Below are 13,472 nucleotides of genomic sequence, written 5' to 3'. Positions count from 1 at the left end.
ACAGGACGCGGACGCGAAACCATCCCCCCATTCCGGGGCCCAAGAGGAAGTAGCAAGAAGCCGTGGAAGGGGGCGCTGTTGAGCCGTAAAGGCAGTTCTAGTTTACTTCTCGCGGTGGGGTGAGGGGGGGACGACTGGGTAGGTCGCTCTTTGTTTTCTGGCAGGGAGGAAAACCAAGAGACTTTGCGACCGGCAAGAATTTTAACACCGCTGTTCATCGTTCGAGTAAGTCCAATTCGATGTTGTTAGTAGGTTGAAGGGCTGCCATTTGTGTACCGCAAGATTTCCCCAGGATGGATCGATGCTTGTGGGATATATAATGTTTGAGAAAAGACGGACACCGCAGTTAACCGGCGGCGGCGCGACTGCGAGCAATGAATGAAAAGAATATTTGGAAATGTGTTGAGCGGAGTAGAGACTAGGGTACGGGAGGCGCTTTGGATCAATCAACGAAAGTGGCGAGTGATGCGCCGAAGTTTGTCTCGCCGCTGCTTTTTAATAAAACGATCGTCCCAGACTATTTTTCTCTTTTATTGGCCTGAAAAAAAAGCATGGTGTGCTAAGCTAACTCGGCTAACCCGCTAGCATGTTAGCTCCCGTCTTCAACTAACTTGTGTCGTTATCTTAATGTTTTGCTGTATTTACCGCACTTACTACTGTGCAGGATGTTCTGTTTTTCGAGAGTGCGCTTCTTTGTGATGTAAATGTTTGCAACATTTAAAGTTAGAGCACAATTAGTGCTTTATACGTACAATTGTGTGAACCGACACAAAGTAACGTTGACAATGAAAAAAGCTAGGCCTAGCTGACGTTAGCTTAGCTAAATGTGACAATAACTTCTAGATGAATATCTGAGTGTTATTTATTATATATGTAGATATTTATGTCCTTATTGAATTAATAAAATTGTGGATTCGTGTATAGGTGGTCTAACTGATAAACTGTCGCTCAGTTGCGCTGAAATCGAACTGACTTCTTAAAGCGGAGTTGACTTAGTATGTGGTAGATTTATCAAATAATAACCTAGTTTTTTTTTACGTTATTCAATTCTTTGGATTATGAGGTGGCCGCGTCAACTTTAAAATATTTATTTTTGATGGGTTTATCTATATCTGTCTATTATCTTTGTCTATAGTTTTAATAACATCACATGCAATAAGTTTTGATAACACCTCATGCACATCTGTAGAACCAACTAAATGGTGAATTTTTAGTCAGGACTCTTAAGAGCACATACATGTCATTTATGGACTTCAGCAACTTTGCAGAACATTACTAAATTAGTCTTTGATTTTATTGAAAATCACATTTTAAAGTTTGTAATTCCATTTAGCCTAAACTTTAGGGACCCTCTTCTGCTGTTATTTTCGGAATATAACTTTGTTTTGATAGATGTCTGAGGTACACTTTTTTTTTTTTTTTTTTTAATAGGGGTCCTTGTTGTTGCCTCACGCCCTCACTCTCTCCTGAGAGATGTCCACTCCTGACCCCCCAATGGGAGGGACGCCTCGGCCCGGTCCCTCCCCAGGCCCAGGGCTATCTCCAGGCGGAATGATGGGCCCAAGTCCAGGTCCTTCCCCAGGCTCTGCTCATAGTATGATGGGGCCCAGTCCAGGACCTCCTGGATCTGGACACCCACACCCTGCACAGGGACCCTCAGGATATCCTCAGGAAAACATGCACCAGATGCATAAAGTAAATATCTATATATCGCAAAATAGTGACTTGGAACTATAATGTTAAAATTCCATTGCTATTTCATTGTAATCGTTTACAATAATGGTTATTGAATAAGTTGAGCTACAGTTAATGTTCTTCATTGTCATAATTTTACTAGCTTGCTTTTTATGAGTTTATCAAAGTTGCTGAGTTTCATTTCATGTGTAAGGTACAATGATCATAACATCGTTAAAGTAAATGAGTTTGTTTTCTCTGCTCTTTGTGTAATATTGCGTAACTATAGCCAATGGATGCCATGCATGAGAAGGGCATGCCCGATGATCCTCGCTACAGTCAAATAAAGGGCATGGGCATGAGACCAGGAGGACACACTGGGATGGGGCCTCCTCCAAGCCCCATGGACCAACATTCACAAGGTACTGAATAACAAAGCCATTGTACTAATGTAATGTACTGTAAATAATTCAGTTCTGCATGGCTGATGCATGGGACAAAATGTACCTAATTTGATTGTGATTGATGTTGAACAGGTGAATTTTGTGCATTCCTCATCAGAAAGACTTGCACCTTTTAAGGATTTGTAGTTTGACTAAATTACCAATTTGTAATCGATGAAACGGGTGATAATTTATTTTATTTATTTCGTTTGTTTATTCCTGAACCGGTAGTCATAGTTCTAAACGAGACCGTCATCAGGGCAATGAAGGCAATGTTGAGTGAGGCACACAGACACCAAGATCCCATCTAGCCGGTTTTTCCTCTTGTGTTGTAAATTTGGCAGCATGAGCAGACAGCTTACGAGAAGACAACCGTAGGGCTAACTTCCATTTTCATACAACAAAAAAAACGATTGTTCCTAAAGAAGCCCGATAAACTAAATGGGGACAGGATTTTTGCATCAACTGAACCACAATGTTTGAATAAATATTAACATCCATTTATACGATATTCTTTCTTATCATTCTGCTCCTGAACATATTTAAGTTGTGTTTTGAAAGTGTATGTCCAATCTCTGCATTTTTGATTTTCCAGGTTATCCCTCGCCATTGGGAGGCTCAGAGCATGCACCAAGCCCCGTGCCGGCTAATGGTCCTCCATCCGGCTCCATGATGCCTGGGGGTCCAGGGGCTGGCCCGATGGAGAGTACAGGGGACCCTAATCAGGGAATGGGACAGCCTAACCGCGGGGGTCCTCCAGGTCCGGGTGGACCAGCTGGCGCTGTAGGTGGACCAGGAAGTTCAGCAGGACCCACTCCTTTCAACCAGAACCAGTTGCACCAACTCAGGGCTCAGATTATGGCTTACAAGATGCTAACACGCAGTCAGCCTTTACCGGACCACCTGCAGATGGCTGTGCAAGGGAAGAGGCCCATGCCAGGAATGCAGCAGCAACCCATGCCCAGTATGCCCCCTTCTGCCGGTCCTGTTGGCGGACCAGGGCCAGGACCAGCTCAGGCCAACTACAACAGACCTCATGGTGAGCAGCGGAAAAATGGTAGAAACGTTAAAAGCATATGACCCGACTTTTTGAGTTATTCATTTAACCCCTAAACATTGGGTCAAGTTAGTAATCCACTAAACAACACAAAACTTGATTTGTTTTGCTCTAAATGGTCAGAGGTAAAAATGTAAGAGATAAATATCGGCCACTTAGCCGATGTTTGTCGGGCTCTTATTGGTTGGTTTATTCGGCGGGCGGATTAATCAACCCAGGCCCACAGCGTTTTTTTTTTTTTTTTGTCTTAAACTGACATTTCAATTGATTTATTTCACCAAAATTTATGGTTAAAATAAATAACCTAAAACGTCTGGTTAATTGAATAAATCACAAACAACCCAGTTATGGGTGTCTTGTGCAAAACAACACAATTTTTAAACTGTTATGCAGTTTGTTCATTTGACCTATCACCCAACTTTCTGGCTTAAATGACTCAAAAGGTTGGCTATCAAGCCCAAAATTTGGATCGGTTCATTTTGACCAAACGTTTTTCTGAGTCTATATAAAGACTTTTATGCTTTCAGGTATGGTTGGTCCCAATATGCCACCCCCAGGACCAACAGGTGTCCCCCCGGGCATGCAAGGCCAGCCTGCCAATGGACCTCCTAAATCATGGCCTGAAGGTACATTTTTGCCAATTGCATCAAGTCCCACCAAGTTATTCAATTTCAGCAGGGCATAAGAGAATAAGTGTGCTGTGCAGTTCCTGATCCTTTGGATATTTTCTGCCAGAGCATGTCAGAGACATTTTGAGACACCTGGGAACATTTTTAATTAAAAAATGTTGTGCGTCTCACTGAACAAATTAAATAAAACTTCAGACTTTTGTATTTTACCATTGTCTTACATATAAATTCCATTTGGTCCCTCTTTTACAGGACCAATGGTGAATGCTGCTGCACCATCCAACCCTCCTCAGAAGCTGATTCCCCCTCAGCCCACTGGCAGACCTTCTCCTGCACCTCCCTCTGTACCACCTGCTGCCTCACCAGTAATGCCTCCTCAGACACAGTCTCCGGGTCAGCCTGCACAGCCCCCTCCCATGATACTTCACCAGAAACAGAATCGCATAACACCAATCCAGAAACCCAGAGGGCTGGACCCAGTGGAGATCCTCCAGGAGAGGGAGTACAGGTGAAAACAGTTGGTTTCTATCATACCGATTATACTTTTTTTTTAAACAAGTCATTCCTGCATTTACTTTTTTTTAATTGCAATATTTGAAACTTCGTAGATATTGTAAAGGGTGTTTCTTCTCCGTGTTTTGAAGGCTACAAGCTCGTATTGCTCACCGTATTCAGGAACTAGAGAACCTTCCTGGTTCCCTTGCTGGTGACCTTCGTACCAAAGCGACCATTGAGCTCAAAGCGCTGAGATTGCTTAACTTTCAGAGACAGGTATGCATGCTAATGAAAATAATTTAGACCGTTTGTGACAGCTATCTAAATGCGATTTCCTTTGTACACATTTTTTTGTCTCATCCAGCTACGTCAAGAGGTGGTGGTTTGCATGCGCCGCGACACTGCTCTCGAAACTGCTCTTAATGCCAAGGCCTACAAGCGCAGCAAGCGCCAGTCATTACGCGAGGCCCGTATCACAGAGAAGCTTGAAAAACAACAGAAGATTGAACAAGAACGGAAACGTCGACAGAAACACCAGGTATTCAAAACATTTCAAAGGACTTGAAACAGAGTCCAAAATTAAAGAAAGTTTAGGGTGAGAATTGAGCTTCTGGTCTTGTCTTCCGTTCATAGGAATACCTCAACAGCATTCTGCAGCATGCCAAGGACTTTAAGGAGTATCATCGGTCCATCACAGCAAAGATCCAGAAGGCCACCAAAGCAATCGCCACGTACCATGCAAACACTGAGCGTGAGCAGAAGAAAGAGAATGAGCGCATTGAAAAAGAGAGAATGCGCAGGCTCATGGTGTGGAATCCTTCAAAATCTTTTCGCACAAATAAATAGTAATTTATCATCAATTTCTGTGAAGTAATTCAGCAAATCCATCACCATGCGTATTGTTTTCGTCTTATCAGGCTGAAGATGAAGAGGGCTATCGTAAACTTATTGACCAGAAGAAAGATAAGCGTCTGGCGTACCTCTTGCAGCAGACAGATGAATATGTGGCCAACCTCACTGAGCTAGTGCGAGCCCACAAAGCTGCACAAGCTCTCAAGGAGAAGAAAAAGAAGAAGAAAAAGAAGGTAACTCTATATTCAGGGTCGTTTAAGACTATGTTTTAGACATTTAAGACATTGTCTCGTATTTGTAATTGTTTCAGAAGCCGGAACCTGCAGAGGGTGGTGCTGCTGCTCTCGGACCTGATGGAGAGGTGAGATAGGATCTTGAAGATTGAAATCTGTCATCCAAATGGAAATAAGCAGTGTTTATGCCTGCCAAAACATATTCACTTGCAGCTAAGAGCAAGTGCCATAAATCCTAGATTAAGATAAGAAATACGACTGAGCTATAATTCATAGACATTTGTACAATGTGGTACTCTTTTTCTTGTCTCCTAGCCTTTGGATGAGACCAGTCAAATGAGTGACCTCCCAGTGAAGGTCATCCATGTGGACAGTGGCAAAATCCTGACTGGCGTTGATGCACCTAAGGCGGGCCAGCTGGAAACTTGGCTTGAAATGAACCCAGGGTCAGTCCAATAACTGCAATTGTCGTATTCTGTACATACTGTATACATTTTGTCGTGAAGCTAAAATATTTGATTTCAGTATGGACTCCTTGGTGAGGATCATTTTTGAGTCACTTGTCTTTTCGTAGGTATGAAGTAGCACCACGTTCAGACAGTGAAGACAGTGGCTCCGAAGAGGAAGAGGAAGAAGAGGTACGCTGCTCTCATTTTTCTTCATAACCACAGCCAAAGGTGCCTCGTATTGCTCTCCCTCACCTTTTCCCACCTTTTCGTGTGAAGGACGAGGAGGAGAAACCTCATGCTTCTGCAGCTCAAAACGAGGAGAAAAAGAAGATCCCAGACCCAGATAGCGAAGACGTGTCTGAAGTGGATGTTCGGCACATCATCGAGTAAGATACAGCATTAAACTTGGACACTTGTTTTAATCCTGCTTTTGTTTTAATTTGACTGAAGGTCAAAACTAAATGGAAAGCCACCAAACAAATGTGTTTTTGAATAAATTACTGTATTTTTATATACGCCCAATTTGCTACTATAGTCTGTCACAAACCTCCATATTATTCATTATACTTTTGATTATATTAATTTGATTATCGTTTTGTTTTTAATTGTACATGTCCACCACGTGACTCATACTCTTTATCTGCAACAGGCATGCCAAGCAGGATGTGGATGATGAGTACGGAAATGCAGCTTTCAACCGAGGCCTGCAATCCTACTATGCTGTGGCTCATGCAGTCACTGAGAAAGTGGACAGGCAGTCTTCACTGTTGGTCAACGGTCAGCTTAAGCAATACCAGGTAACACAATCAAAGAATTCGCTTTTTTTTTTCTTTTTTTGAACGATAGCAATGAGAAGACTAAGCCTAACTTGCCTTTTCTTATCTAGATCAAAGGGCTAGAGTGGCTGGTGTCACTTTACAACAATAACTTAAATGGCATTCTCGCTGATGAGATGGGTTTGGGGAAAACTATCCAGACCATTGCCCTGATTACCTACCTCATGGAGTACAAGCGCATCAACGGGCCTTTTCTCATCATCGTACCGCTGTCGTGAGTCCCAGAAATTGTTGATCATTGCATATGTGTACACATTCAGGTAGAATAGTTGGTATCCTTACAGTAAAGGTAGGAGGAAAAACAGAACAAAATGTTCATAGAAATTAATATTTATTATCCTCAAAGCTCTGGATTTTTCTATCTGGCTGTTTTCCCAACAATTTTGCGTGTTGTGTTTAGTTTAATGCACATGTGATTTTTTTTTTTTTAACGATTGATTTATTGAACATACAAAAACATATGATTTACAAAAACGTTTAGGTAGGAAAAAAAAACAAAAACTCATGTCCAGTGCAGCTTATCTGCAGTTTTACTGTGCGTTTTGTAATTGGTGCGGCTTATAGTCTGACAAATTTGGTATGTATTATCAATTCAAAAGGAGTCCGCATCATTCCGAACCCTAACTTCTATTTTGCATTACAGAACTCTGTCAAACTGGGTGTATGAGTTTGATAAGTGGGCCCCATCCGTTGTGAAGGTCTCCTACAAGGTCAGTTTTTCAGTGATTTTATATGAAGCTCCAATTCTTACAAATTAATCACACTGCATGTGCAAATAATATTGCACTGATTTTTTTTTTAGGGCTCTCCAGCTGCTCGTCGTGCATTTGTTCCCATTTTGCGCAGTGGCAAATTCAATGTGTTGCTCACCACATACGAGTACATCATCAAAGATAAACAGGTGCTAGCAAAGGTACGTGTCCACCGTCAAGGCACAATCATGAACTCTGATTCTGCGTTTCATTGATTACATTTCTATGCCATCCAAAAGCTTCGCTGGAAGTATATGATTGTGGACGAGGGCCATCGTATGAAGAACCACCACTGTAAGCTGACCCAGGTGTTGAACACGCACTACCTGGCCCCTCGGCGGTTGCTGCTCACAGGCACTCCTCTGCAGAACAAGCTCCCTGAGCTCTGGGCCCTGCTAAACTTCCTTCTGCCCACCATTTTCAAGAGCTGCAGCACCTTCGAACAATGGTTCAATGCCCCGTTCGCCATGACGGGAGAGAAAGTAAGTACTGCACATAAGATCGTTGGACTTGGAGAGGCAGCCGCACTGTAGTTCTAATTTGACCTACTTGATCCAGTGACCTGAACCGTGTGCGTCAACAAAGATGTGTTGTAACTGTGCATTTAATTAGCCATCGGACCCATATGAAGTTGTTTGGAACCAGTCTCGTCCTTCATTACACCCTCTCTCCCCCTAAAGGTTGACCTCAATGAAGAAGAGACCATTCTCATTATTCGACGTCTACACAAGGTGCTGCGGCCTTTCTTACTCCGCCGGCTCAAAAAGGAGGTTGAGGCCCAGCTCCCGGAGAAGGTTTGCCCACTATTTCTTACTCAGTCACACACCAAGTTGAAATGTCCTGATTAAAATGCAACTTTTGTTTTCTAGGTGGAGTATGTGATCAAATGTGACATGTCAGCCCTTCAGAGAGTGTTGTACAGACACATGCAGGCAAAAGGCGTTTTGCTCACAGATGGATCTGAGAAAGATAAGAAGGTAAACAAAAGTGATTTTAAATATAATGGTGGAATTGCTATTTGAAAATCATCAATTGACCGGCACGTGTTCCTTTTTTTCCCCCTCCAGGGTAAAGGTGGCACGAAGACTCTAATGAACACGATTATGCAGCTGAGAAAGATTTGCAATCACCCCTACATGTTCCAGCACATTGAGGTACAGTTTGGGGTTTTGGGAATTCAGTTAGATTTTGCCGTCAGAATAATTTACAGGTGAACCTATGTGATGAATGAAGTTAAAATGTCTTATGTTGCAATTTTACAGGAGTCTTTTTCAGAGCATCTGGGTTATTCTGGCGGGATAGTGACCGGGTAAGTATAGCCAAAACTGGGCTTTTACTGTGTCTGCATGTCTCTGCTGTGTGCTTTTCAACACACCATCTCATTCTTGATTGTAATCATCTTCTTTTGTCTGCTCAGTCCTGACTTGTACCGCGCGTCTGGGAAATTTGAGCTGCTGGATCGTATCCTGCCCAAGCTGAGGGCCACCAACCACAAAGTGCTGCTCTTCTGTCAAATGACTTCACTAATGACCATCATGGAGGACTACTTTGCCTACCGCAACTTCAAGTACCTCCGTTTAGATGGTGACTAGGCTTTTTTTTTTTCTGTAACGACAAAGAAAATGGGTCACAATTCATTTAATATGATGAAGTACCAAAGTGCAATTATTGTTTATTCCTTTATCGAATCATTCGAAAATGTGGTTATCAGCATCTCTTATCGATTTCCATATCATTTAAAGCATGTCGACCGAGGCATAATCAACATTTCGTCCACCCTGCTGCCCTTATAGAACGGAAAAAAATAAAGGCAAACAGCATTCATAAGGGTTGATTATAACAACATTTAGCAATAAATTGCTTGAGGGTCAAATTCTTCCTGAAAACTTCATTGTTCCTGTCACAACCATAAAAAGCATTGAATTACTTTTACTGATACATGCAGGAACCCAGTTAAAATCTTTCCTTCCCCCAGAGTGCCTTCACGTATCTCCAGACTTGCTCGCATTGTCATTTTAGAACCGCTGCTCTATGGTACATAACAAATACAAGAAAACATGTCCTTCACGCAGGAACCACGAAGGCAGAGGACCGTGGGATGCTGTTGAAAACTTTCAACGACCCAGCCTCCGAGTACTTTGTGTTTCTGCTCAGCACCCGAGCAGGAGGTCTGGGTCTCAACCTGCAGTCTGCTGACACTGTTGTGATCTTTGACAGTGACTGGAACCCCCATCAGGTACTGTATTGTCAAGTCTGTTGGGTAGTGAACCATCTTGGTATGTGGCTGACAAACAAGGGGTTTTGAAGTCACTCTTTAAATTTTACAGTGCTGGGGAATTTTTCTTTGTATTCGCACCCTTCCTGACTTTTTTGGGGGGGGGCCTGCAGGATCTACAAGCTCAGGACAGAGCTCATCGTATTGGTCAGCAGAATGAGGTGCGCGTCCTTCGGCTCTGCACAGTCAACAGCGTTGAGGAGAAGATTTTGGCGGCGGCCAAGTACAAATTGAACGTGGACCAGAAGGTCATCCAGGCCGGCATGTTTGACCAGAAGTCATCAGGCTGCGAGCGTCGAGCCTTCTTACAGGCCATCCTGGAGCACGAGGAACAGGACGAGGTGGGGGCTCGTGGAGGCTGCTGCGCTCACATTTTCAACCCACCGACATCAGCCTTTGCACTCTTACCACATCGTCATTCTCTTTTTTTCGTCTCTTTTTTTTCTTCCCCTATTTCTCTTCCACTCAATCTTATTTTTTATTCAGTCTTTAAATCACTACAGTATGTATTTCAAAAGGTAGCTTTGAAATGGTTAGAGATACGTAATGCCGCTTGATACAGTTATGCTACTTTGGCATGTAAATGGCTGACATCTACTACTACTACTACTTTTTTCCCTCTTCTTTCTGTTGTACTTATCCTGTGTTTGTCTTGACAATTTATTTTCGATATTGCAGTAACTGCAATTTGTGCCCCGCTATTACAACGGGCACTTAAAGATATTTGTTGTAATGTCCTGAAATTATTCTGATGTGGTTTTGTTCCACTCCCTGTCTAATTTCTCTGCAGGAGGAAGACGAAGTGCCTGATGATGAGACAGTCAATCAGATGATTGCCAGGAGTGAAGAAGAGTTTGAACAGTTCATGGTTAATCTCACCGTCCTTTCAATCACGAGCTAGATAATCATATCCGGATCCACTAACCATCTTTGTCGCTGTTGTATTTAGCGCATGGACCTGGACAGACGGCGCGAGGATGCACGCAACCCCAAGAGAAAACCTCGTCTGATGGAGGAGGACGATCTCCCAGGTTGGATTTTGAAAGACGACGCTGAGGTTGAGAGGCTGACCTGCGAAGAGGAGGAGGAGAAGATGTTTGGCCGAGGATCCCGCCAGCGTAAGGAGGTGGACTACAGCGACTCGCTGACTGAGAAACAGTGGCTTAAGGTATGTCGCAATGGATAGATACTTCAAACAAACGCTGCAGGTTTTGTCTCGCCTCAACTCGCCAATCTTTTCAATAGGCCATAGAAGAGGGTAATCTGGAAGACATTGAGGAGGAAGTGCGCCACAAAAAAACAACCAGAAAGCGCAAGAGAGACCGCGACCACGATGGTCCCACCACACCCGGCTCCAGCAGCGGGCGAGGACGCGACAAGGACGACGACGGGAAGAAAGCCAAGAAACGTGGGCGGCCACCCGCTGAGAAACTCTCTCCGAACCCTCCGTCTCTCACCAAGAAGATGAAGAAGATAGTTGATGCCGTCATCAAATACAAAGACGGGTGCGCTCACACTATGTAGTTATTTGCTTTGTTTTAGGGTCATGGGCCTGCCAGGGCCGTCGGGAGCAATGCACATATAACTTCAGTTGTCAGGACTAATTGTTGCACGTTCTCTTATCACCTCAGTAGTAATGGACGACAACTGAGTGAGGTTTTCATCCAGCTGCCTTCTCGCAAGGAGCTTCCAGAGTACTATGAGCTAATCCGCAAACCAGTAGACTTTAGGAAGATTAAGGTATGTAGTCTGGCCTTTTTGTTTTGTTTTTTTTCATGCCGATAAAAATCCGACCTGTGCTTTTCCCTCTACCAGGAGAGGATCCGCAGCCATAAATACCGCAGCCTAAATGACCTTGAGAAGGATGTGATGCTGCTGTGTCAGAATGCTCAGACTTTCAACCTCGAGGGATCTCTGGTTAGTGTCAACCTCCAGCTTACCTTTACAAATATCTGATGCCTTTTGGGTGTCCCGTGTTTCAGTTGGATGGAGCGCTATTTTGTGCAACAAGGTCTCGCGAGATTAGAATGATATGTTTAAAACCGAGCATTTCGGGCTAACTGTTTTTCCCTTTCTGTAAACCGTCAGATCTACGAAGACTCCATTGTGCTTCAGTCTGTGTTCACCAGTGTGAGACAGAAGATTGAGAAAGAGGAGGACAGCGAAGGAGAGGAGAGCGAGGAAGAAGAGGAGGAGCTTGATGAAGGTTCAGAGTCCGAATGTAAGCATAAAAAACAGGAAAAAATCAGTTTGTACAAAATCTCGTTCACAATACTGTAGTTCTGAGGTCTGATAATCCGTTTTTCCTCCCACCCAGCCCGTTCTGTAAAGGTAAAGATTAAACTGAGCCGGAAAGAAAAAGGGGATCGCAGTGGGAAAGGACAGCGGCGGAGGGGCCGTGGCGTGCGGGCTAAACCTGTGGTGAGCGACGACGACAGCGAGGATGAACAGGAAGAGGTGAGAGATGTTCATAGCACGCTACTTCAAATCTTATCATGTCAGAAACACTGCAACGAGACTTCAAATGTTTCAGTTCAAAATCACTAACATTGATTGCCAGTCAGGATAGAACATGTATGAATTGGGAAAGTCATCCCCTGATGGACGCATGAGTAATTGAATTTATGTGTCCTAAATGTGTCGAAAGCATTTTATTCATCAGTAAAAATAAACATATATGTTTTAGGAGCATTCAGCCAGCGGAAGCGAAGAGGACTGAACCTGAACCTGAACCTGAACCACTCCTACTTGGACCAACAACCCATTCAACTGGAACTCAGATATTTTTCTTTAGGTACAGCAGGGAGACATTAAGTGGGACAGACTATAGTTTTACCTAGATCTGATTTGTTTTTTTCCCTCTGCGAGCCTGTCGTATTCTTATTAAAGTGTATTATTGATTTAACAGCAAAAAAAAAAGTGGTTATGAACTATCCACTTCCATATTTAAACATGTTTTCTTATGATCAGTAGTGTATGCTTTTTGTTTCCCTTTTTGTTTTCTGCTCGAGTGGAAGATCGAAAGAGCCTGACATATAGATTGATCATAGGCCATATAGACACTTTTTTTTTGTTAGTATGTCATCCTTTTTAAGAAGTGAACCAAGAGTCACTGTGCTCCCCAAAATCCTCTTTTGAATGCATGTCGCGTTTCTGGGGAAACGCATCAGGATGCGTCTTTGTTATTATCTTGGTGTAATTTAAGACTACAAACGGGATCATGGTACGACCCACTCGCAGCCCCTCCCTCTCAGGTTGTGTATGTAAACAGGTAGGGAGGGACGGGACCATTTTCCCGTGTCGGTGTCACTGGATTCCAAAAAGTACAATAAAGGCTTCTCATAATAAATATAAAAGGCTGTTTTCTGTCATCTTTTATGTGACCACTAGAGGGCGTCCTAACCATATTTTGCTCTTTAGATTTGCAGAGCAACATAATTGTTGTCTGGGGGGCAAACATCCATTTCAGAGGCAGTTCCTCTTCAGATTTGGCTTCTTCCGGTCCCCCTAAGTGCTCAAACTGATCCATAATTCCTGTTATGCGCTAAATAGGACCAACACCGTAGTCCGAAAAAACATCTCTATGCTTGCACCACCATGGATTGAAATCTGTGTTTGCAGGCCATCTGACAAACTGTGACCTTTTGACCTAAAGAGAACAATCCTTATTTCATCAGTCCACGAAATACTACACGATTTTTTTTTCAAGGCAGTCCGTGTGTTCTTTGGCGAATTGTAACTGCTTCAGCACGTGTGTGACTTTGTGGGGGGGCTTCT

At 43.3% G+C, this 13,472-nt stretch overlaps 1 protein-coding gene across 2 annotated transcripts; it reads left to right on the top strand.

Annotated features, from left to right (window-relative positions):
• The first annotated feature begins 132 nt into the window (after positions 1–132).
• On the top strand, positions 133–13,051 carry smarca4a (SWI/SNF related BAF chromatin remodeling complex subunit ATPase 4a). 2 transcript variants are annotated; one of them, XM_088436879.1, is made up of 34 exons: positions 133–225; positions 1,432–1,695; positions 1,964–2,096; positions 2,713–3,156; positions 3,702–3,800; positions 4,056–4,311; positions 4,448–4,574; positions 4,663–4,836; positions 4,932–5,105; positions 5,216–5,383; positions 5,461–5,511; positions 5,699–5,829; positions 5,958–6,021; positions 6,109–6,218; positions 6,482–6,629; positions 6,719–6,882; positions 7,312–7,378; positions 7,471–7,581; positions 7,660–7,902; positions 8,101–8,214; positions 8,290–8,397; positions 8,488–8,574; positions 8,683–8,729; positions 8,838–9,004; positions 9,493–9,656; positions 9,809–10,036; positions 10,486–10,563; positions 10,645–10,863; positions 10,941–11,200; positions 11,330–11,435; positions 11,511–11,612; positions 11,784–11,916; positions 12,013–12,152; positions 12,382–13,051. In XM_088436879.1, exons 2-34 carry the CDS (start codon positions 1,474–1,476, stop codon positions 12,412–12,414), a joined length of 4,872 nt encoding a protein of 1,623 aa, XP_088293005.1. In that variant the 5' UTR covers positions 133–225; positions 1,432–1,473; the 3' UTR covers positions 12,415–13,051. The 2 variants fall into 2 exon arrangements, with proteins under 2 accessions (XP_088293005.1, XP_088293004.1); XM_088436878.1 differs by having other exon boundaries at positions 11,327–11,435.
• Positions 13,052–13,472: the final 421 nt, after the last annotated feature.

The sequence above is a fragment of the Hippichthys cyanospilos genome, chromosome 16 (assembly GCF_059441005.1).
Source record: "Hippichthys cyanospilos isolate Australia breed blue-spotted pipefish chromosome 16, RoL_Hcya_1.0, whole genome shotgun sequence".
NCBI classification, from domain to species: Eukaryota; Metazoa; Chordata; class Actinopteri; order Syngnathiformes; family Syngnathidae; genus Hippichthys; species Hippichthys cyanospilos.
Note: the sequence above shows the minus strand (reverse complement) of the source record. Positions and strands in the feature narration are given on the sequence as shown.

Bases quoted from the DNA above. Each gene is read 5' to 3' on its own strand.
- smarca4a (XM_088436878.1), top strand. From the start codon at position 1,474: ATGTCCACTCCTGACCCCCCAATGGGAGGGACGCCTCGGCCCGGTCCC. The intron at 8,575-8,682 runs GTACAGTTTGGG...GCAATTTTACAG, and splicing joins ACATGTTCCAGCACATTGAG to GAGTCTTTTTCAGAGCATCT. The intron at 10,564-10,644 runs GTTAATCTCACC...TGTTGTATTTAG, and splicing joins AAGAGTTTGAACAGTTCATG to CGCATGGACCTGGACAGACG.